The 21,829-nt window shown below is 48.5% G+C and overlaps 11 protein-coding genes across 11 annotated transcripts; 3 read left to right on the top strand and 8 right to left on the bottom strand.

Annotated features, from left to right (window-relative positions):
- Positions 1 to 16: 16 nt before the first annotated feature.
- N7446_002603 (fungal specific transcription factor domain-containing protein) lies at positions 17 to 2,003 on the bottom strand (the record flags this gene model as incomplete). The annotated part of the gene is made up of 5 exons (XM_058511352.1): positions 17 to 35; positions 97 to 1,235; positions 1,331 to 1,810; positions 1,861 to 1,891; positions 1,954 to 2,003. The coding sequence occupies 5 exons, from the start codon at positions 2,001 to 2,003 to the stop codon at positions 17 to 19; spliced, it is 1,719 nt and encodes a 572-aa protein (XP_058376888.1).
- A 1,533-nt stretch (positions 2,004 to 3,536) lies between these two features.
- N7446_002602 (putative erythromycin esterase) lies at positions 3,537 to 4,880 on the bottom strand (the record flags this gene model as incomplete). Its single annotated transcript, XM_058511351.1, has 1 exon — positions 3,537 to 4,880. One exon carries the CDS (start codon positions 4,878 to 4,880, stop codon positions 3,537 to 3,539), a length of 1,344 nt encoding a protein of 447 aa, XP_058376887.1.
- A 304-nt stretch (positions 4,881 to 5,184) lies between these two features.
- Positions 5,185 to 6,570, top strand: N7446_002601 (uncharacterized protein; the record flags this gene model as incomplete). Its single annotated transcript, XM_058511350.1, has 3 exons — positions 5,185 to 6,136; positions 6,192 to 6,455; positions 6,518 to 6,570. 3 exons carry the CDS (start codon positions 5,185 to 5,187, stop codon positions 6,568 to 6,570), a joined length of 1,269 nt encoding a protein of 422 aa, XP_058376886.1.
- Positions 6,571 to 6,781: 211 nt separating this feature from the next.
- Positions 6,782 to 7,797, bottom strand: N7446_002600 (putative inositol phospholipid biosynthesis protein Scs3; the record flags this gene model as incomplete). Its single annotated transcript, XM_058511349.1, has 2 exons — positions 6,782 to 6,883; positions 6,940 to 7,797. The coding sequence occupies 2 exons, from the start codon at positions 7,795 to 7,797 to the stop codon at positions 6,782 to 6,784; spliced, it is 960 nt and encodes a 319-aa protein (XP_058376885.1).
- A 452-nt stretch (positions 7,798 to 8,249) lies between these two features.
- On the bottom strand, positions 8,250 to 9,266 carry N7446_002599 (uncharacterized protein; the record flags this gene model as incomplete). The annotated part of the gene is made up of 2 exons (XM_058511348.1): positions 8,250 to 8,645; positions 8,724 to 9,266. 2 exons carry the CDS (start codon positions 9,264 to 9,266, stop codon positions 8,250 to 8,252), a joined length of 939 nt encoding a protein of 312 aa, XP_058376884.1.
- Positions 9,267 to 9,540: 274 nt separating this feature from the next.
- On the top strand, positions 9,541 to 10,290 carry N7446_002598 (bZIP transcription factor; the record flags this gene model as incomplete). Its single annotated transcript, XM_058511347.1, has 1 exon — positions 9,541 to 10,290. The coding sequence occupies one exon, from the start codon at positions 9,541 to 9,543 to the stop codon at positions 10,288 to 10,290; it is 750 nt and encodes a 249-aa protein (XP_058376883.1).
- An 82-nt stretch (positions 10,291 to 10,372) lies between these two features.
- On the bottom strand, positions 10,373 to 11,520 carry N7446_002597 (putative sarcosine oxidase; the record flags this gene model as incomplete). Its single annotated transcript, XM_058511346.1, has 2 exons — positions 10,373 to 11,238; positions 11,262 to 11,520. 2 exons carry the CDS (start codon positions 11,518 to 11,520, stop codon positions 10,373 to 10,375), a joined length of 1,125 nt encoding a protein of 374 aa, XP_058376882.1.
- Positions 11,521 to 12,396: 876 nt separating this feature from the next.
- Positions 12,397 to 13,062, bottom strand: N7446_002596 (GNAT family N-acetyltransferase; the record flags this gene model as incomplete). Its single annotated transcript, XM_058511345.1, has 1 exon — positions 12,397 to 13,062. The coding sequence occupies one exon, from the start codon at positions 13,060 to 13,062 to the stop codon at positions 12,397 to 12,399; it is 666 nt and encodes a 221-aa protein (XP_058376881.1).
- A 1,007-nt stretch (positions 13,063 to 14,069) lies between these two features.
- N7446_002595 (MFS transporter) lies at positions 14,070 to 15,746 on the bottom strand (the record flags this gene model as incomplete). The annotated part of the gene is made up of 2 exons (XM_058511344.1): positions 14,070 to 14,739; positions 14,809 to 15,746. 2 exons carry the CDS (start codon positions 15,744 to 15,746, stop codon positions 14,070 to 14,072), a joined length of 1,608 nt encoding a protein of 535 aa, XP_058376880.1.
- Positions 15,747 to 17,980: 2,234 nt separating this feature from the next.
- On the top strand, positions 17,981 to 19,763 carry N7446_002594 (sugar porter family MFS transporter; the record flags this gene model as incomplete). The annotated part of the gene is made up of 4 exons (XM_058511343.1): positions 17,981 to 18,258; positions 18,311 to 18,619; positions 18,669 to 19,608; positions 19,671 to 19,763. The coding sequence occupies 4 exons, from the start codon at positions 17,981 to 17,983 to the stop codon at positions 19,761 to 19,763; spliced, it is 1,620 nt and encodes a 539-aa protein (XP_058376879.1).
- Positions 19,764 to 20,496: 733 nt separating this feature from the next.
- Positions 20,497 to 21,611, bottom strand: N7446_002593 (phytanoyl-CoA dioxygenase family protein; the record flags this gene model as incomplete). Its single annotated transcript, XM_058511342.1, has 3 exons — positions 20,497 to 20,535; positions 20,588 to 20,680; positions 20,745 to 21,611. The coding sequence occupies 3 exons, from the start codon at positions 21,609 to 21,611 to the stop codon at positions 20,497 to 20,499; spliced, it is 999 nt and encodes a 332-aa protein (XP_058376878.1).
- Between the last annotated feature and the right edge of the window lie 218 nt (positions 21,612 to 21,829).

Genomic DNA, 21,829 nt, shown 5'->3' with positions numbered 1-21,829 from the left:
AAAGCACCAGCCTGCATCAGATTCGTCCAGAAGGTCTGATTGTAGTCAAAAGAAGATGAGCCAGGCAAATCACTTATCCCAGCCATAGAGTCCAACATCATATATTCGCCAGGCATCACGTTCCCGGCCTCATTCAGAGAACTTGGCGCAGATCCACGCAAAAAGGAAGACCCATCCTCAGGCTCCATAGTAGCTCCCGCCATATCTCGCCCAGCCCTCTGCCCAGTGAGATGACCAGGAAGAGTTTCACGAAGTGAAACAACAAGAACCGGAGGCTGCAGCACCTTACCACCCTTCAATTCCGCCCTCTCACGAGCATCCCAAGCCTTCAAAATAGTCTGCCCAAGGGCAACATGCAATGGACTCCGAAGATTTCGACTCAATCCTTTATGATATGGGCTTTGGCAGATAGCGTCCCACGCACGTTCACAGAGTTCACCTGTGGTGCGGTGACGGATTTCGTTGGCGAGGAAGATGTATCCCGGTAAGGGTATATGCATGTTACTGTACCATACTAGTCCACGGAGACTTGCCGTGGTATGAATGGTATTATCTGATTCAAGCATGTGGATTGCAGCTAGAAAGGCGGCGTCTTGTCGTTTGTGATCTGGGTCTGAGGAGGAAGTACCTTGGCATACGAAGTCGAGGACTCGGAGCTTGTAGAGGGATACGCGTGTCATTAGGAGGGTGAAGAGTTGAAGGGGGATTTTGACGTCGCAGGGCTTTAGATAGGCCGATTCCATGTGTTTGCAGTAGCGGTCGAGGTTATCGGAGACATTCGTGTTTTGTTTCTGGGGTTTGCTAGTGTCTGCGGTGCACGATTCATTGTTAGGGTGTGCATTGTTGGAAACTTTAGGATTTGGTCGAATGCCATCAGGTGCAGAGGCAACGGTTATTTCGATGCGCGTGAGAGAAAACGTCATTTCGGTCATCCCAGGGGATGGTAATGGAGGCTCTTTAGATTGGGGGTGAAGATCTGTATCATTCACGTTGAGGGGATACCGGCAGTCTGCTCCCATAGAGGACAACGCGCTGATTGGTGATCCAGTAATTTCAGCTATTCGCTTGTCAAGAACAACTATCTGCCACCAAAGTCGCCTTCTTTGCTCAGTTTCGAAAAGAGAAAGGCCGAACTGGGCACCGTCTCGATGCAGACCAATGCGGGTTGCCATGCGAACAGCGATGCCAATGAGGCAGAAAAGAGACCGAGGGTCAATCCAAAGTCTCATCGTGATCTATTCAGAAACTCGTTAGCATACGTCAGGATGCCTGGCAAGAGGCATGTCTTGTTGCTTACAAGATGATGAACAATAAAGGGAGTGGAACTTACCAGATATAGGAAATAGGCCTGGAGTACCATAAAATCGGAAGATTTCATGAAACTAACATCGATCAGAGCTTGCTCCATAGCTTTGCGATATCGAGCGAAAGCAGTGGGTTTTTCGTCTCCAAGAACATTGTGAACGTCTTTATCATCCATAGAATTTACGGCTGTAAGGTATATTCCAAACATGAGAGCGCTGATAGGCTTCGGAATGTTGGCAGGGTTCGTACACGCCTCAATTATCTGAGGTTGAAGCGTGGGAACATGGCTGATCTTCAGGAGAGGATTCACGTTGTTTATATAGATTTGCCATAATTGGATAACCTGAGTTGAGGATGGATGTGTAGTGGGCTCGGCCTGTAAGCTACCCGCGACAAATGGAAAGCCGCTGGTGTCATTGAACATAGTATCAAAAGCATGGTGGGCAGTTGGACGGTCAGATTCCTCGTCTGAGGAGCCATGTAGCATTTCATCAGCAGCTCGGTACTGAACACAGTTAGCTATGCGTCACATTCGTACTTTGTTCCGTTCCATACCTCATTATAGTATGCGAACCATTTAGAGTCCCTAGTCGCATGTTAGGTGAAAACTAAAATTTTCGAACTGGAAGGTTATTCAAGATCCAATACTTGCCTTTCTTTGGTTGTCCTAGATGGACGTTCGTTCCAGGGACCGTCATTGGAGGATATTTCCTTGTCATGAGGCAGCCCAGGTACACCAGGATTGCCCTGATCAATAAGCGACACAAAATCAAGCCCATGTCGTGTCATAAGCTCTTCATACTTTTTGAGTCTTTCAGCCAAGTCTTTTCCCTGGGGCTTTGGGGTGTTTCTTTTCCCACGAGGCCGCGAGGGAACAACAGTGCATTCGGCGTTTGCTTTAACACAGTTTCCGCAGGGCTTCTGCTTATCACACCGGACTTTGCGTCTCTGACATAACATGCAAGAATGCCCTCTTGTGATGCCAGACATGTTTAATCCTCACGTGTGACCTGAGCGTGATAGGAGGTAATGCTCAGACGCAAATATATCGGGGCAGCTCGGCAAGAGCCAATTATTACATCAATCTGTATTTTCTCTTGTAGGGAATCCCATATTAAGCATCGAGTAGCGAGTTAGCGTCTGATTGAATGTCAAAATAGAAACATAGCAGACGTTGATGCTCGGTCCCGAACTGCTCGGTCCCGACGTCATACCACGCTAGTCCATAAAAGGCATAGTCTAGGATCCCCGTTTTATAGACCCTGTTCTATTGCATTTGTATCTAATAGCATCGATCTCGTTTAGAGCATTCTACGAGTATATCTCACCAAAGCCTTGTCGAAAGCTTGCATAGTGTCTACACTTCTACCTACGGAGGGTCCACAATAGTCACAAGGTTCAACGCCCGCCGGCCAAACAAGGTCAGATAAATAATGTACCAACCTATCACCCTCTATTTGGTAGAGGATATGTTCTGTCCCTCATTCTACAAGCAGTGCAATGACCTTGATTGGTGATCAGGGTTTGGTGTCCCCTACTGCCAAGTCTCGATATCACACGCTTGCTCCATCACGAAGCATTGCCCTCAGTCCACCCAGACAGCCCTACCTCGTCGGCAGAAGAGATGCTCACTCCCCGAAATGAGGCCCGGCGACTCTATTATGAAAATGCATCTATTTTGAAAAGCTACGATTTACTCAGGTGGAATTGCCGGGGGTGTTGTTGGCGGTGTTGCAGGCGCGACAGCATTTGGGACTGGCGTCATCTTCTCGCGTCTGTGGAAGAAAAGGCAGCAGCACAAGCAGAAGTCACCGGGTAACGGGTTGTTCGATGAACGGTCCATTCAAGAGAACCAAGCAGACACACAAGCTTCAGTTGGGGAGACAACACAGACCGACGAAGTTGACGGAACACACCACCCAGGCAGTGAGCCTTCTCATAAATTTACAAACTCACGGAAGCAAGTCTGGGAATGTGGCATATGAAATGGATTCCAGGGTATTTATTGCTGAATTGCCAGCACTAGATATCCCGGGGTCAAGAGATACGAAGCATGTTTATACAAAGCAAGGAGCGGAAGATGCTACTACTACCATCACTGTGGGGACTCGTTTAGAATAAATAACTCTTTCATTGACAAGCAAGAAATATACTTAATCTGTTTAATGGGACCATTCTTTTTGTTGCATACAAAGCTTTACAAAGATTGTGAAACTAACTTGTCACCTTCACTAGAGCCCAAATGGATATGTTTCGCCCTTTCCAAGGGGCGTGGCAGGTTGGACAACGTCGAGAGGTTTGACGGCTTGAGTCTCATCAAACCAGATGTAGCCGTCAAACTGCTTGTGCAGAATAGCCTGCGAGTAGTGGGAGATTCGCTCAGTATCAGGGCGATAGATAACCCCAATAAAACGCTGAAGCCGCTGTTCAGCAGCCAGAGCAGACCTCAGAGAAACATCCATGTTATCCCGACGTAAATCCAGCACGAAACTTGGTACCCCAGTATTATGGGCAATAATCTCCCAACTGTCCTCTCGAGACGGACGAACATTCATGACCTCCATATCATCATCCCACTCATGAGCAGCTGCGACTGTCCCGGTATGAGTACCACAGCCAAGGATAGTCACGTTCTCGCGACCTAGTCGCTCACGACACAGCTGTCCAATGTTGAGTTCCCTGCGGCGGAAGCCCATACTGGTGTAGCGGGCATCCCCAACATGAGAGTTATGCGCCCAGACAATGGCTTTCTGTCCCTCGTGATGCCGCAATAGTCGCTGCAAGGTCTCAAACATATGGAGGTCACGCAAGTTCCACGAGCTCGCGGAGTTGTAGTACATGGCCTTGTAGTACTTCTCAGCGTCACGAACCAGATGAGCATTTTGTTCACCACTATGATACTCGTCACCATTTCGCAAGTCACGTTGAGCATATTCGAGCCGTCTCTCAAGAAGATCTGCCAACATTTTCATCACGCCTTCTTCACAGTCTCCCATGCCTCTCAGGGATGCCAGGCCATACGCAGTGGGATCATCAACCCAGGGTTCTAGGCATCCATATCGCCGACGAGCTTGCTTGCTTGCTTGTGGATCTACCCGGTCCAGGTAGTCAATCACTGCATTAATCGAAGCTCCCATGCTGTAGAGGTCCAACCCATAGAATCCGGCTCTTCTCTCTGGTGGCAGACGCTGGTTTCGATCACGCATCCACTCTACCAACTGCTGCATTTCGGAGTTTCTCCACATCCAGGTTGGGAATCTGTTGAAGGGTGCATATCCCTTTGCGGTGCCTCCGATTTGAGACTTTGGTCCTGGGCGCAAGCGAACGTATCGATCGATCGCCTCTGCATCTGGCCAATCTGCTTCCACTGCGACCATAGTGTAGCCATGTCGCTCGATGAGTCGCTTGGTGATTTCTGCTCGTGCTGAGTAGAATTCGGATGTTCCGTGGCTGCCGTCGCCCAAGAGCGTCACTTGTTTGCCTGCAAAGGTGTCGAAATGGGAAGCGAAATTTTGGTCTTCGATAGCAGGAAGGGGATGTATTGCTGAATTAAATAGTTCTTGAAACTTTGACATTTTGTTTGACCTCAGAAAGAGGGAAGCTAATCGCATGGATTGTTGACGAGCGCAGTCAACTGATGAAACCGATCAACCGGACACGATGAATGTCTTTCCTGCTGATAGAGATACAGCTACCGTCTCGTCATGCGAAACGACAAAATTTTATGTTCATCTGTTGTCCGGGACATTTCCTAGCGAATGACTTACATTGTGGCGACTGGAATCATGATGACTTCACCCCCGTCAAAGCCGAACCATAATGTACCAACACCAATAAGCGCGACAATGAACGCTTCTCACTGCAAATGAAACAAACTCAATGCAATCATTGAAGCCCCTCATTCTACTCAACCTCACTTCTAGACAAGCATTCCACAATTTCAAGAACCACGCCCATATTCAATTGACCTTCAGCACATATACTTCAAGGATGGCTCTCCCAATCAGCAGCCCATCCCCACGCCTAGATCGCTTCGAGAAAGCGATGGAATCACTTTATGGCAGTTTTACCAGCATAGAAGACCCAGCAGACTGGAACCCACCGCCAAGATCAGGCGGCCACGGAGGTCGATACCTCTGGACAGACGCCTTCGGCGTAGTCAACTTGTTGACAATGCACAGCCAATACAACATATCCAAAAAGCGAGACGAATGGGATGACCGGTATCTCGTGCTCGCAGACCGCCTGATTAATACTGTGCATAATGTCCTAGGTAGAACCCGTGACGGGAACTCCCGGCTGCCAGGAGCAACTGACACGAATCCGCTGGGTGGTGGGTTGAGAATCGGTAAGACAGACGATCATGGTCCAGACGCAGATGGGCAATATCACCATTACCTCACTCTATGGATGTTTGCGCTGAACCGGATGGCGAGAGCTTCCAGGAATATGGAGTACAACAGACAAGCTGTGAAACTGGCAAAAGCTATTCATCCAAAGTTCTTCGTCGGTCGTACCACAGCCCGCCCGAGGATGGTATGGAAAATGAATATTAGTCTGACAAAGGCATTGGTTGCATCAGAGGGAAATTTGGATCCTATTGATGGATACGTTGTCTTTCGCCTGCTGCAGGCTTCGGCCGTTGAAGCAGGTGATGGCGAAGTCTTGGCCGAGGAGATTTCCGACTACAAACGTGTGATGGTTCGTAAAGGGGAGCACTATGTTTCCAGTGACCCGCTGGATTTGGGAATGACCTTGTGGTCTGCACATTGGTTTGCCGAGCGAGAGGCTTGGGCTGCTGAACTAGCCAGGGGATGTTTTGAACAAATGTGTCAGTTCGTTGTTGTCGCTTGGAATCTTGTGAACATGCTGACCTATGATTCCAGACAACCTATTTGAAATCAACCGCTACTTGGAGCGAAATATCAAGTTTCGCTTGGCTTTCCGTGAATTTGGTGCCTGTATGGGCATAGAATGCCAGGCCGAACAAGCCAACGAAAAAGAGAGCGCCGTTAATCTAAAGTCTTTCTCGTCTGCTATTATTGCTGCTTGGGACCCATATATGGAGCTCTCCATCTCCGATGATCTGACTCCAGTGGACCTGAGGCCTATCACTCGGGTGATGTATGCAGCCGCGTTGATTCCGGGAGGTGAGTCAACCCAATTCGACCAAATTTGATCATGATATTGATGGTATGCTTGTTGGTTTAAGCGTTTCAAAGTGGATTTCTAGGCCCTGAAGCCCAACCGACACCCGAAAAGTGAACAGACCTGTCAAAGTCGCAGCACATGGATGCCACATCAGATGTATTGTATCAATGAAGGAGGTAGTATGAAAAATATCTCCGATTCAAATATCCTATTAATATTAGGATGAAAAGCACTAAAGCCCTTGGTTTCTAAGCTCAAAACAATGCAATCTATCATTATTTGGCATATTCACAGATGAACAAAGGGCATGTCGAATACACAGTGTCTATATCCCTGGCTCTCCAACCACACTCCTCCATGATGCCAACCGTCTAGGCAGAATGTAGATGGCGTATACAGCGCTCAAAGCAATCAAAAGACCGGACCACTAGTCAGACATGTTAGCAACGAGATGTGAACTTGGACCGGCAAGAATATACAAACCTTTTCTAACCACGTATGGAACCAAATCGCGGTCATGAAGAGCATCCACCATCCCAAGCCAACAACACCCCAAACAAGACGGAGTGACCATAACCTTGCAACTCCGCCGGATTCAGTGGTTCCAACTGTAGGGGGGCTATCGGCATCACTCGTCTTGCGCTCACGCCCCGCGTCGCCGGAGGGGCCAAAGCGTGAAAGAAACGCAGGAGCGCTAGCACCAACAGCTTCAAACGCCAGAAATCCCGTGGCGAGTACCAACATGAGCACATGTCCGCTGATATCATGTCCACCCCTCCAGGCTCCACCAGCTGCCTTGCATGTAGCAGCCGTAAACAGCGCTTCTAGGTCGGTGGTGCCAGCGCCCAGTTCCGAGACCTTCTCAAAGGCACGCTCGCACTTTCCACCCGTGGCCACGAATCCGCGATCAATAATCGCTGGCCCAAAGAACCATTGTGTTGAGAGGTACCATGCCGTGGTCGCCAGTGCGTAGCGTAGAACAGCCTGGAGAGTGCGGCGGAGACGTGTTTCTTGATGTGACGAGGACTGTGGTCGGGATGAAGAGTAGAGGGGTTGGAAGAGTAGGAGCGATACGAAAGCGGCTGTTGTCCATAGCCATCCGATCTTCACAAAGTACACGTTGAAGACATTATTTTTCCGGGCAAAGTAGTTGACGGGGCTTTCGGAGAGGTGTAGATCTGCGGCGAGGGAAGGGGCCAGAGGGCTTGCAGGTTGCGTGTCTCGAGAAGGATTCGCTGTTGGTGAGATGGTCGAATACAGTGAGCCAAGCAATAGCGTTGCAGGGTATATAAGGAGGGCAGCCAAAGGAAGGGTGGCAGGTCGCGAGGTGGCTGCGGCCATGGTCGCAAGCACAGTGGGCGTTTCAAGCAGAGGAATATGCGCAGTAGAGTATGAATATACCGAAGAGTTGAGTTATTCAAATCAGACCACAGAGCATATTTGGTGCAATTGAGAAGGTCGAAGCAGGATAAGTTGGCGATTCGAACAGATGACATCAGGCTTTTGCCGAGGCAGCTGTGTGGCGGCCTCAGGCAGAATTAATAAACACCTTGAATAGTAAGGCCAACACTTTGTTTTCTCCTCTCAATGATGAGAATAAATGATCAGATTGCTAAAAATATCGACTATGTATCTGTATCTGGCCTGGGATATACGGTCTATATTTGGAAGTACAATGAGCCGCTGAGCTCGTTTGTGCAAGATAGTTGGATAGGAGATATAGTTCAAGTAGTCTTCACCTGTGAGTCAGGACACTTTCTTCTTGTGTCTAAATTAATGTCCTCAACTCAGCTTTATGAAACAGCATTCATTTTTGCTTCCTTTAATCTTTTCTCTTCCCGTTCGCTAAAGCGATCGCTAAAGAGACCGATATGAGGGCGCATCAAAATCGTATATTTGACAAATTCTTCCATGCAATCCACCAGACGATTTCGGTTACCACTAGGCATGAGTCGTTGATCTTCGGATTGACCCTCATCCGGGAACTGTGTATATGCCCTCGGGATTGAAGATTGGTTCGGAATAGTAAACATGCGCATCCACCGACCAAGGATACGTAGGGAGTTGACGGCATTAAACGATTGCGATCCACCGCACACTTGAGCAATGGCCAGTGTTCGGCCTTGGGTGGGGCGAACACTTCCTGTGCTCAGAGGAATCCAATCAATTTGATTCTTAAAAACAGCAGTCTAGAATTGCAGAGAAAAGCACGAGTGAGTAGAAGTTCTATAAAGTGTTGCGATTCTCACGACGAAGATGCAACTCACCAGATTGCCGTGTTGTTCAGGCGAAACCCAGACATGTCCGTCACTCCATTGGCTGAGCTTTCGGAGCTCCTGTACCTTGGGATGATCTGTGTCGACGTCGTTTTTCATCGGAAGGCCTTGGGGATCAAAGACACGGACATCACAACCCAGTCGGAACAGAATACGAGAAGCCTCCAATGCCACTAGCCGTGAATATGATCTTCTCCGAAGGCTGCCATAAAGTACCAGAACTTTCAACCTCTCGTTTGTATCCCGTAGGTCCTGCTCGGCCATATCGAGTGCGGTGGCCAAATCTAACTCGTTGATCCAGTCTTGAGTTGCATCATCATTAAGGATGAACGGCCTGTACTTCTGGCGAATATCTGGATCATCCTCATTCACGGGCAATGACAAGGATCGAAATGAAGCATCAGGTTGGCGGGTGTTTGCAGCCACTTGAGGAAGAGCAGAAGACATCCTTTTGGAATAGTTTGGCAACAGAAATTGTCGCGCCAAGGATGCAGGCCTATTTATCGGCACTCTTTTTGTAAGGAGATTCAGCATATGGTAGTGTCAATGAAAGTAATACCAAGAAATAAGGCACAGCATTAAAACAACAAAATATTCAAATATGCAAATTGAGTATGTCACTGCTGACTGCTGATTGGACAAGCTCGTAAATGGGTCTGTCTTGTACTTGTGATTGGAGGATCCGGTTGGGTCTGATAGTGAACTTGAACTAACGGATAATCTTCAGTGAGTTCCGTTCAATCTTGACATCTTTTCAGACTAGAAGACCTGTATCATATGGCTCCAACCCATATTGTATTTCCTGAGTATGAAGGCAAGGCAATCTGAGACTTCGAAGGGATCCGCAACTTCATCCGCGAGAATCCGTGATAACCAGCGCCGTTCTCGCACACGACGAAAAGAGTACATTCACGACCTTGAGCAGCGATTACGCTCGTTTGAGAATCTTGGCGTAAAAGCCACACAAGAGGTTCAAGCAGCGGGAAAAAAGGTAGCAACAGAGAATGTTCTGCTACGATCTTTGCTCATGCTCCACGGTGTGACCGAAACACAAATCAAAGCATACCTGGAATGGCAAGGGCAACCACCAAGCTCTATTCCACCTCAGTCTTATCAAATGCTTTCTTCAATATTGGAAAACAACCTAGAAAGAGCGCCGATTCCACCTCTTGTGGCATACCACCGTTCGGCAACTTCACCTCACAAAGACTTGAACAGCTCGCCACATGAGCTTATGACTATCGGTTCCAAAATTTCAATACCGGAATCTAATGTAAATGGCAATGTGGACAGTTTGGACAGCCAAGGATCCTGTGCAGAGCGAGCATCCACACTCACTCCCGCCACAACTGAATCAGAGACTGAATCACCGCAGTCTGATTCTCGCCAGAACACAGGCCAATTCACGTCATGTGAGGCTGCCGCAGATATTATTGGAAGTATGCAAGCCCATTCGGACCATCGTGATGTACGATCTGAGCTCGGATGTAATTCGGAACCACATTGCATGGTGAAGAATATGTCCATTTTTGAACTATTAGATAAATCACAGACATGAATTTACGACAGAATATAAACCAAGGATATCAATTGAGTATATTGGCTTATGATAAGCCCGCCTTGGATCAATAATGACCATGTCAAAGCTTGCTGGTATAAGTCGCTGTCTGCGGAATGCCAAACTTGGAAAGATCCTCTGTGCTCTTCCCATCAATAGCCAACTCCGCCAGAACACGACCGAAGGCCGGTGCGAATTTGAAAGCATGAGCAGCTCCAAGACCAACGATTATATCCCGATGCTTTTCCAGGGGGCTGATAACGAACTGTCTATCTGGCGTAATGGTGTACTGACAAGTGACGGTTCGAAGTGGCTGGCGGCCATTGTCTGGCATGACTTTGCCCATAAATGAATTAAGCTGCTCGAGCAACTGGGGGGAGTGTACATAGGTACGCTGCTCAGGTGTCATGAAGTTATTGGATGTATCACGGGCAGCCTTGATGGTTGGCTCGCCGAAAGATGGGAAGCCGTAGAAACAAGGATCGCCGCCCCAGATCCACACAGGGAAACGGCTAGACTCCCAAGCTTGCTCTTCTGTCGGCTTAAAATATGTCACTTGTTCTTGCATCACTGACAATGGGATATGTACGCCGAGAGGGGCGAGAAGCTTGTTTGTCCATGCGTCGGCTGCAAGAATCACTTTGGCTGCGTGAACTTGTCCCTTTGACGTCTGGATGACAACACCAGAACCTGACGCCTTGGGAATCACGCGGTCCACTCGTGTATGTTCTTTCAGCACCGCACCGTGGATACGCGCCAGGCTCTGCATAGCCAAGACGGTCTTTGCAGCATGAGCAATGCCGGTATCGGCTGTATATACTGTATCGACGGTATCCGGAATGTCGAATTGGGGCCATCGCTTGTTCACTTCCTTGGCATTGAGAACCTCATATGGAACATTCCGGGCATCCAAACTTCTCGTGAAGTCCCCGATGGGAGTTGGGGCGTCTTTGGGGAGGAAAAAACTCCACCCGTAATCGTCAACAGCTTTTGATGTGTGGCCTTTTCGAGGGCAGCCCAGTCCTTATAAGCAGCTTGGGCCAGAGCCACATATTCAGGTGATGAGTTTGTGGTTCTGACAATGCGCGATGTGTCATGAGAGGCACCGTGAACGTGACCCAGCTCGAACTGCTCAAATGCGACGACTTTCTTGCCCTTTTGAGCGGCGTGGTATGCCGCTGCACTTCCGAGGACACCAAGTCCAACAACTGCCACGTCATATTGCTCCATTATATTGGTGTGTATGTAGTGAAACCTGTCTTACCTGTTTGCAAGATCAACTGCCTCAACAGCTCATGACATGGCCTCAATTTATGCTCTCGGTGGTACAGATCTATAAGCGTGGGGTGACGGTGACCGGGCCGCTCACGTGTCCGTCCCCCTCAGCAGTTGAATGCTTGCGACGTCAGGGAACCAGTCGGCTTTGATCAAATCCTGGTACTCGGAGGATCTGGTTGAGTTGCTTTGGTATTGGTTCGGGGGTTTGGGCTTGATAATCCCTGGTTAGAGACGGTGACTGCCCGTCTCTCCGTTCTCCCACACGGTCTTTCTAGAATGAACGCTCCGTGCTTGTCCATATCAACCGCCTTTGACGGAGACCGCGTTGGATGAAGGGTAATACCGGCTAGACTGTCTACCGGAACTTTCAAGGTCTCTGGTATAAAGGAATTGAAATACAAAGACAGGGAAACGGCAAACACCCGCCAACCTGATAAACAAGGCCGAAAGTGTCACGCGTGGGCCCGCAATACTGACTCGAGGCTAGGCCAAATGTGGCAAGGGCTCCTCCTGACATGTCGAGACAACACATTTTTGACAGGGGTGGAAAAGCTTCTTGACTGCACTCTGCGTACATATACTGTAGAGAGTATGCAACTGTATTTATTGTAGTGAATCACTACAAATGTCTTTCAATTGGGGAGACTAGGAGTCTTAAGGCTCTTTGCATCCTCCGTCGCCATGTTGAAATTAAATACATCTAGTGGCTTTCAAATGCTGATACGTTCAACTAAAGACTTTATATCCCATCCCACTCCGGGGAGATGCCGCTTTGGGCATCCAAGCGCCGGGTCCTTGATAAGGACCGCGGAGAACCGGAGCGGCCTCTCAAACACCGTCAGATCTTATTCCTTTCGATGGGAAGAAGCGAAAAGCAACAAGACTCTTAGTTTTGGAATCATCCACTTCAGTGAAATCCCGAAAGCGCTGGAATCCAGCCTTGATAAGGACTCTCTGGCTCGGGGCATTGCTCTTTTCCGTGATGGCAATGAGCTGCTCCTCGACTGCACCTTCGCTATCCACCATATCCTTTTGGACTTCAATCTCCCTCTCCGTTCGAGGGAGTCCCGCCCAGAACTTAAGCCAAGCACTGAGAAATTCCGTGGCGATGCCCTGTCCCCAAGCCTCAGTTCGGAGCATATACCCCACCTCGGGCCAGCCGTGGTCTCCAGGATAGAGATGACATCCACCGATGCCGATGAATTCACCCGTGTCTTTTAGGCAGATAGCGCAGTTGGCGGTGATAGCATCATTGGGGGCCAGGAAAGGATCCAGTTTTGCTTTGCTCTGCTCGATATTTTGGTCGATGCAGCCAGCCTTGGTCCACTTCATGACTGGTTCTTGAGTGCGCAGAGAATGCAATGCTTCTAGGTCGCCTGCTTTGAGAGCGCGGATGATCAATCGACTCGTTGTAATGTCTGGTCGGTCCTTGTTCCCTGGGAGCGGGATAGTAGGCAAGAAGGACCTGACGGTCACGATGTCTTGTGTGCTCATTTTGTAGCTGACCGCTACCTGGAGAGAGTACGGTGGGAGACTGTTTGAAGAATTCCAATACACTTGACAGAGTATTCTGAGGTTCAACTGTCGAGAGATGACTCAACTCACTTCAAATTGTCTTACATTCGTGTTCGGTAGTTCCCGGGAATTACGTGATATGGCTTAGCGTGCCCTGGGCTCGAAAGCAGCTTACTGGACATGTACATTCAATTTTTGGAGTGCACTTTGCAAATAACAACATTCGAACTTTTTTGGGGCTATTATGAAGCCAGTCTAGCTCCAGTACTTCAACTTCAAAAGAAAATAGAAAGCCAGAAAAGCACGAAGACAAATAGAGGAAGAAATACGAACCATTAAGACGGAATATTAACGACAGTAAAACAAATGGCATCACTTCGTCCAAGTCGGATTCCGCTCAAGTTGACTTAACTGCTAAGCATAATTTAACATCGATCCTGCGGTCAGATCACCAAACATAATGTGGAGTCATTTGCAGGATTAACTCAGATGTCCCAGTCCAGACTATGCGCGTCCAACTTATGATGAGAGACACACGGCCAGGCCGAAATACGACTCAGCTAGTGAGAGGGCGCCGTAGAGGCTCATTTTGTTAACGACTTTCAGTTGTGACGTTATTTAATTACCAACCAAAAAAACGCACTCGTCGAAGAACCGTTGGAATGATGGGTATCAAACGATCACATACTGCCTCGTCATTTAATCGATATTTCGATGTGATTTTGATGTGCAGGAAATGCTAATGTATCGACCTCTGAGCCCGCCTTGGGGTGCAACTTAATAATGAATTGCGTATTAGGAAGATACGCATTTATGATCGCATATGACGTCTCTTAGGTAAATATTCGCATGGTCACAATGTCAACGTCGGAAAGGATGGAGCTAAACAGAAAGGAAAAAACAGAAAATTGTTATTAGATTTTGTTCATTTCTGCCCAATGAGGCAAGACAGTCTATTAGTCTATGTGGATGCAATATATAAAACATTATTCCTTGGTATTGAGGCGTTCTTCATGCGTTTCTTCCAGTTTCGGCGGCGCTGGCCTTCCAAACAACTTTTCCATGAGGGCATCGGACTCTGCGGCATAGTGACACCTGCCTCGAATCGCCGCGCCGTACTTATAGAACAAGAACGGCAAGGGCACACAAGCAAGCGCCAGGAAAGCAGGAATCGATGAAGCCCAGTGGATGCCCAGGTTCTTGTACATGGGAGTGGTGAACAGGGGAAAAGCGGCACCAAAGATCGAGCGCAAAGCGGCGTTGGCGGCCAAGACTGACGCAGCGTAGATTGTGTAGGCATCGATCAAGTAGTTTAAAACGGGAAGAAACACCATGACCATGCCAAAGCCAAAGGGAACTCCGGCTGCGATCGAAGCCATCCAGTGGATCGAAGGTGAGTTGGTCCAGGCAAACCAGAACAACCCAACGACTAGCGCTATAGCGCCAATAAAGGCCTCGGGGAGTCGGGCTTCCGGAGCAACTCGGCCGGGCGTTGAGAGGACCTTCTTCTTGTATCGGAAGTACATTGGGAATGTCGCGACAACAGAGAATAGGATGCCGACCAAAATGCCAATGAAGGCGAGGCCGCTCTTCCCTTCACTCCAACCACGCTCTGTTTGATAGACAATGGGTATCGCTGCAAAAAATAGATACAGACTGTAAAATCATAACGTAAGATTCTGGTTGAGCCTGACGGGGTGAATATGGAGCGACTATGATACTTACATGCCGTAAATGATCGAGAGGTAGATTGATAAAAGAAGGACGATGGGCTCACGGAATAGGAGTACCCAGGGCCGAGAGAGAGCAGTTTTCAGGACTGCTCCCAGATGCGTCTTTCCCTTGTCAATCTCGATTTTGCTGCGATACACATGCCCGGTGATTGAGGAGAGACGTGCGGCACGCTTGCTCAGTAACACCGGCGCATAGGTCTCCGGCAAGGTAAGGATGGTGATAATCGCGAACAGTCCAGCAAAGGCAGCAAGGAGTCCCTCCACCCATCGCCAACCAGCATTTTCCGACAAGAAGCCACCGACGATGGGACCCAATGTCGGTCCGAGGAACGGTGCAGCACAGTACAATCCGCTAGCAAGGCCGCGACTGATGGCAGGGAATGTATCGGCGATAACACCACCCGACACGGCGAATGGCGCAGAACCGAGACACGCAGCGAAGAATCGCAGAATGATCAGTGTCCAGATGTTCTGTGACCCAGCGCTTCCAGCAGTGAAGGCTGTTAATCCCACAGCACTCACGATCATCATATATCGACGCCCGTAAATCTCACTTAAGGGCGCCCAGAACAAGGGACCCACGGCGAATCCGATAACGAAGAGCGAAATACCCAGGAGAGCGATTTCCTCGCTGACTTGGAAGTCCTCGAGTATTTCTACAATGCCACCCGAGTAGGCAGACGATACCAACGCCACCGCCAGTGTCTCAATGCCTACTAGGACCATGATAAGCCATTTGGTCACTGCAGAAAACAACATAGGATCGCAGGGGTCTTCCTCCACCCAGGATACTTGGTATGGATCCTCCTCGGTGCCGGCGCCATCGTAGTGTTGATCAATGATGTATTGAGAAACACTGCCTTGGTCGAAGATTTTGCGCCAGGTCGGAATTCTCTTGAGAACATTTTTCTCGACAGCGGCGACAGTCATAACTGCGATAGAGGCTTACCTGGCCGGCTCGCAGTAAAGTTGAATCGCGGAAGCCCATAAGGGGCGACAGATCACTCTAAAAGATCACCCTTGCTTCTGTGGACCCGGTGTTTTTGTGTTTTTCGACTAACCCGAGGGAATCCCAATCATTTCCATAATTCGTGCTAAGATTTCTCATGCATGATCTGAGAATGCTGCAACCGGAATGATGATTGGCTGTTTCAAGGGTGAATCGAGTGGTAGACCCATATTTATCCACTCGAAGGTACGAACTATGGACGATCTACAAGATAGTTCCACTGAATTACGCATAGGACAGAAACAACACAAACTCAGACTGGATACAGGGGTTTTTTGTATTCGCACGATCTGACTTGTCTCATCCCTAGCATATGTTAAACCCATGGAATCTTTAAGCTACTGAGATCCACGGGTTCAACTATCTAATTAGCCGTGTTGGCGTCGCTGATCATTGTCTCGCATTGCTAACAGGCCTTCCTAATACGGTATTTCCTGCGCCATTGGAACAGTTCGGACTTCAGACGCATCTGAGATCCAAGATCCCAGCCCGCCGATCGGGCCCACTCGATCATATTCTCATAGACGATTGGATTATGGGGGTAAATAAAGAATGAAATAAAGTTGCGCAATGATAAACGGAGAATATTTCAGGGTCACCTCATGATGCCACGAAATGTCCCCCCACAGTATTAGAAGTTATTGGCGTGCTATACCTTCAATTGAACCCGTCGTTTTCCACACGAATCCTGCGAACTCCAACACTACAATGTCTTGGTTGATTCTGGCGGTGGCTTCTGTCTCGCTTTTGTGGGCAAGCTTATCAATGCCTAAATCGAGAAAAGTGCCATTATGTAACTTTGAATGTGCCAGAGCATGATACTCCTCATTTGCCGTTTATTCTTTCACCCTTTGGCGAAGTACCCAGGCCGTCGCTTAGCAGCTATAACCAATTGGTATGCCGCTTTTTATGCGTGGAGGGGAGATCTCCACGTCCAGAATCGGAAATGGCATGAGAAATATGGTGGGATGCGATGTTATTTCTCATAATCTGTCACAAAGGCTGACTATCCGTACAGGAGATATCGTACGATTTGGACCTTCAGGCGGGTTCGGGCGGCTTCAGGCGGCAGTTCACCTACCTGAATATTCTTCACCCAGAGGGGTGAAGCCCTGCCCCAAAATGTGCCTTTGTAAATTTTGATCAAGGGAAAGATTTCGCGTTGCGGAGCAGACACCATGCTCTTGCCTTTCAGGCAGTTGCCGCCAGTTGCCCTCACCCTATTCCACGTCCCTTCCACTTCACTCCCATCCCTGTACCGTTTCGCTCTTGCTTCAAGTCGAACGCAATTATGACGAAATCAGACCAACTGCTAGCTTACACCTATAACGTGGTAAAACTAAGCAAACTTTGAATACTCCGAAATCAGACGGACAGTCCTGCCGCGTATAGAGAGCGACTATAAGCGTACCCTAAGAATCTTTAACAAGTTAGTGTGTAGTTCCCTATAGAATTCCATAAAGTAACCATCTTTTAGATTCCTTAAGCTGCATCCCGAAGCCAAAAACCCTCCCGACCTTAAGACCTACAAGCCTTCCTTATCTAGGCAGCTAAAGGGAAACGAGGCCGAAACGAGCCTTTGCCTACTATAGAAACCATTTAGGGATCCCGTAGGAACTTTTAAGCCGGGATGTTATATATATACGTGATATGGAATTTTCTAAAGAATTTTCCACCACTTAGAGAGGTTTGTGGATTCAGACTGGAGCAATCCGAATACTGACGGCCTGATTTTGATCATGCACGAGAAATAGAGTATTTGAAGAAGTAACCGTGAGTAGCAATCTGTTATGCCATGCCAGTCACCAAATACCTAAAGGAGGGTAGAGCTGAGGATGGCTCAGTCACAGTGGGGTCTCCCTGCATTAGGAAATATTCGTCCGCCTCCAGCCTCCGCCCGAGATTTAAACCAGAAGAGTGAAGATAGCTCGGTCCCGATACCCCCGACGTCACGATCAGATCGTCAACACCCCACGGGGACCCCGCATGAATTGAGAAGAAAAAATATTGGCCAAGAATTCCCCAGCTTCCTGGACTTTGGATGGCACCGTCCCTGCATCCAAAACTTCTTATATAGAGCTATGCCCCCGTCGATCATCAACCATTTTTCAGTCAAATTTCCATCATTTCGATTTTTTACTCAATAGCTTACAACATGACTTCACTCAACTCTAATCATGAGGAAAGTAAAGATTCTCAAGGTGCCAAGACAATTCTCAATGCCGTCCACCTTGAAGAAGTCGGTGGCACCGAGGAACTGCTCCATGTCGCTGAGCAGGCGGCCGAGATCCGGTGCAGCCCATGGACCAAGAGCATGTTCCGGCTGTATGGATGTCTGCTTATCTCGTACTTCTGTGGGTGTCTCAACGGGTTTGATGGCTCCCTGATGGGTGGGCTTAACGCAATGGACTCTTATCAAAATGCATTTCACACGCAAGTACATATCTTCCTTCGTAATTCATGGCAGTGTCTGACTTTATGACAGAGGAACCACAGGATCGCAAGTCGGATTCATCATGGCAGTCTACAACATTGGCTCTGTGGCCGCGATTCCTTTTACAGGCCCAGTTAACGACTACTTTGGCCGACGCATGGGTATGCTTGCTGGTGCTCTCCTGATTATACTCGGGACATGCATCCAGGCACCCGCACACAATATCCAGATGTTCATTGGGGGTCGCTTTATCCTCGGGTTCGGAGTGTGTTTCTGTTCCGTCAGTGCGCCATGCTATGTGAGCGAGATGTCTCATCCCAAGTTTCGCGGAATCCACACGGGGTTGTATAACTGCATGTGGTGAGTGACTACTCGATCTATCCAACATCGAATAACTGACGTTGTGAAGGTGGCTCGGCTCCATTATAGCAAGCTGGACAATCTACGGCTGCGCAAAATGGGACAACCCCTACGCATTCCGAATCCCCATCTGGTGCCAACTCCTCTCCTCTGTAATTGTTGCAACCGGCATCTGGTTTATCCCGGAATCCCCGCGGTGGCTGATCGCAAATGGCAAAATCGAGCTAGCTCGGGCAGTTCTGACTCGATATCACGGCGAGGGCTCAGAGACACATCCAGTCGTGCTCCTGCAAATGGTCGAAATGCAACAAACCATCCGCCAAGACGCCTCGGACAAGAAATGGTGGGATTACAAAGAACTCATCAGCACCCACTCCGCACGTCGTCGGCTTATCTGCGTGCTTGGTATGGCTTGTTTCGGGCAGCTGAGCGGTAATTCAGTCACAGGGTACTACCTCCCTGTGATGATCGAGAATGCGGGGATAACATCTGAAGACACACAGTTGTTGATTAATGGATTGAACCCTGTGATCTGCTTTATAGCAGCTATTATCGGTGCCCAGTATTGCGATAAAATCGGCCGCAGACCTCTCTTGCTTGTCTCAATTGCTTGCTGCTCTGTCTGCTTCGCTGTTATTACCGGGACATCCAAGGCCGCAATTGAAGGAAATCCCCACGCGGCAAATGGCACGATCGTCTTCGTCTTTATCTTCGGTGCGATCTTTTCCTTTGGCTGGACCCCCTTGCAGACGATGTATATCGTTGAGACTCTTACAACCACAACTCGCGCGAAAGGAACAGCAGTGGCCAATCTTGCCTCTGCGGCGAGTAGTGTCGTTATTGGGTATTCCTCTGGCCCAGCATTTGCAGACATCGGTTACTATTTCTACTTGTTTTTTGTCTTTTGGGATATTTTTGAGGGTGTTTTTATTTACTTCTTCTTTGCCGAGACGAAGGATAGGACTTTGGAGGAGATGAATGAGGTATTTGTAAGTGGTTCGGTTTTCATATTCAACATGAGGGCGTCTCTTTACTAACTATTTGATTCCAGGAGGCGAAGGACCCGGTCAAGAAGAGTCTCGAGAAGCCCAACACCGAGACAGTGTTGAATACTGTCCGTACGAGTACTACAGAGACGGCATAGGTAGATTTCGCAATATTGCCTCTTCGCGCTGTGTCATGGATGTTGTGGTACTTAGTTGTCGCTGCTCAGTTAGGATTTATTCTGTTTTGAAATGCAAGGATAACAACATGATATACCTATATCTATATATCCATGTCTGTTTTGTCTCATCATGCTAGTAGAGGAATGCATAGCCTCTCAACCCATCGTACATTTTCATTTGGCTCCGTAGACTCAGTCGCATTCGTAAGGTTTCATCTACTCGAATGATAAATTATAATGATACTAGCATTCCAATAACTATCAAGTGACAGACCAGGGAAACAGAAAATAAAGCTAATGGGCTGAAGAAAAGCGGCCAGATCAGGCCAGCAGCTACGCGCAGGCACATAGGAACATGGGAAAGGCAAAAACACTCTAGCATTCTCTGGAGAAGGAAACATCCATCTGGGTAAATACAAACCTCTTATAGTCGGCCAAACCCGAAGACGAAGAAACTCTAGAAACCAAAACCCTTTCTCCCATGCGGAATCCTACGATTAAATATATGTGAGAAGCATGAGAAGAACAGGAGAAAAAGAACAGACACAGACATCAGCATTCTGCACGCAAGAGGAAACAAGGACATCGAGGAGAAATATCTGCACACCCTGCAGCATCAACAGACCTCGAACCTCCGGTCGCAACAATCTCCATAAGACGATTAGGTCGGACCTAGCGTTATTTAGTCAGGGACTTCCTTTCAGAAAGTCTCTCAGAGTCCATCGCCAGGCTCGAGAATATTTGACCATCGCTGTAGATGAATTAGTGACTGGTCTGGACCATCTTTTGGTATGTGAACTCACAGTATCCCAAGGCCGGCTGGAGTCTACATAGCGCAGATCCGTTCCTAGACGGATAACATTCTTCGGGTCATGGTTGATACACGAAGCATGAATCTGCCGGGAAATCAATATAACCGTCACTTTACTTCATACTCACATCGGACACGATTCCACTTACCGCATAAGGATTATGAAACACCACATCCCCGGCCTCATATGGCGTGAGAAGCCACCTCCTCCCATACTTCTTCGCATACCGCAGCGGTCCAACGTCCAACAACCCACCCGACATCATATTCGCATTATACGCATCCTTCACCTCCTGGTCTGTCATCCCCGCAGCCTTCGCACGCTCCATGAACTCCCTCTCCGTCTGCTCACCGATATCATGCCCTGTCTCCAGATAAATCAACCCACCACCCTCAATACTGATATCCCCAATAGGAACCCAAGCAGTGACAAATGTATCCTCGCCATGTCTCAGAAAGATCTGGTCATAGTGCACACCGATCGCCGTATTCTGCGGCATATTGTTCCTCAGCAACGTGCGACGAATACTCAAAGTATTCTCTCCCCACCCCGTCAACTTGGCAACAAACTCGTGAAGGGCCGGATGATGGCATAGATCCTCCTTATACCAATCTTCGTGATGCGCCTCAAGCGCGAGATCATTAAACTGCTTTGCGACTTCGGGGTCTGAACCCGTCATATCGGGTGGGCCAGCGCCCACGCCGGGGAAGTTGAAGCGGTTCTGGGTCATGTCGAATATTCCCTCGACTGGTTTTGTGCTGGGTGCAAGGCATCCTGTGGGTGCGAGCTTTTCGAAGTATTTCTGGCGGACCCGGAGGACATCTTCGCGCGGGAGGACGTTTTTGACGAGAAGGTAGCCGTCTTTTTTGTAGCGGCGCTGCATTTCCGAGACGGGGGTGTCGAGGGTTGTTGGCGTGAGAAGACCGATTGATTCGGGCGGGAGGATGCCATCATTCACGAAGAATTGTTTTTCGCGGAGAGCGATTTCGGATTCTGAGATTGTCGCGGAGACCATTTTGATGATGCAGTATTTAGGGTCAGGGCAGAGGAACAGTAGCCACAATGTCGTCTTATGCTTTTGGACGGAATTGGAAATGCTGTTAAAGACAAAAGTGCAGTTTCGTAACGTCGCCTTTGATCGGCTTGATAAGTAGGTGGTTCTTTGGACCTCGGAAGGGGTTGGTTCCATATACTATATAGTATTTTCACATTGCTCCAACTCTAAATTGGGTG

This window comes from Penicillium canescens (genome assembly GCF_028828765.1).
Source record: "Penicillium canescens strain IBT 15451 chromosome Unknown utg000002l_segment0_segment0, whole genome shotgun sequence".
Lineage (NCBI taxonomy): Eukaryota > Fungi > Ascomycota > Eurotiomycetes > Eurotiales > Aspergillaceae > Penicillium > Penicillium canescens.
This window is presented reverse-complemented; position numbering and strand designations above follow the sequence as displayed.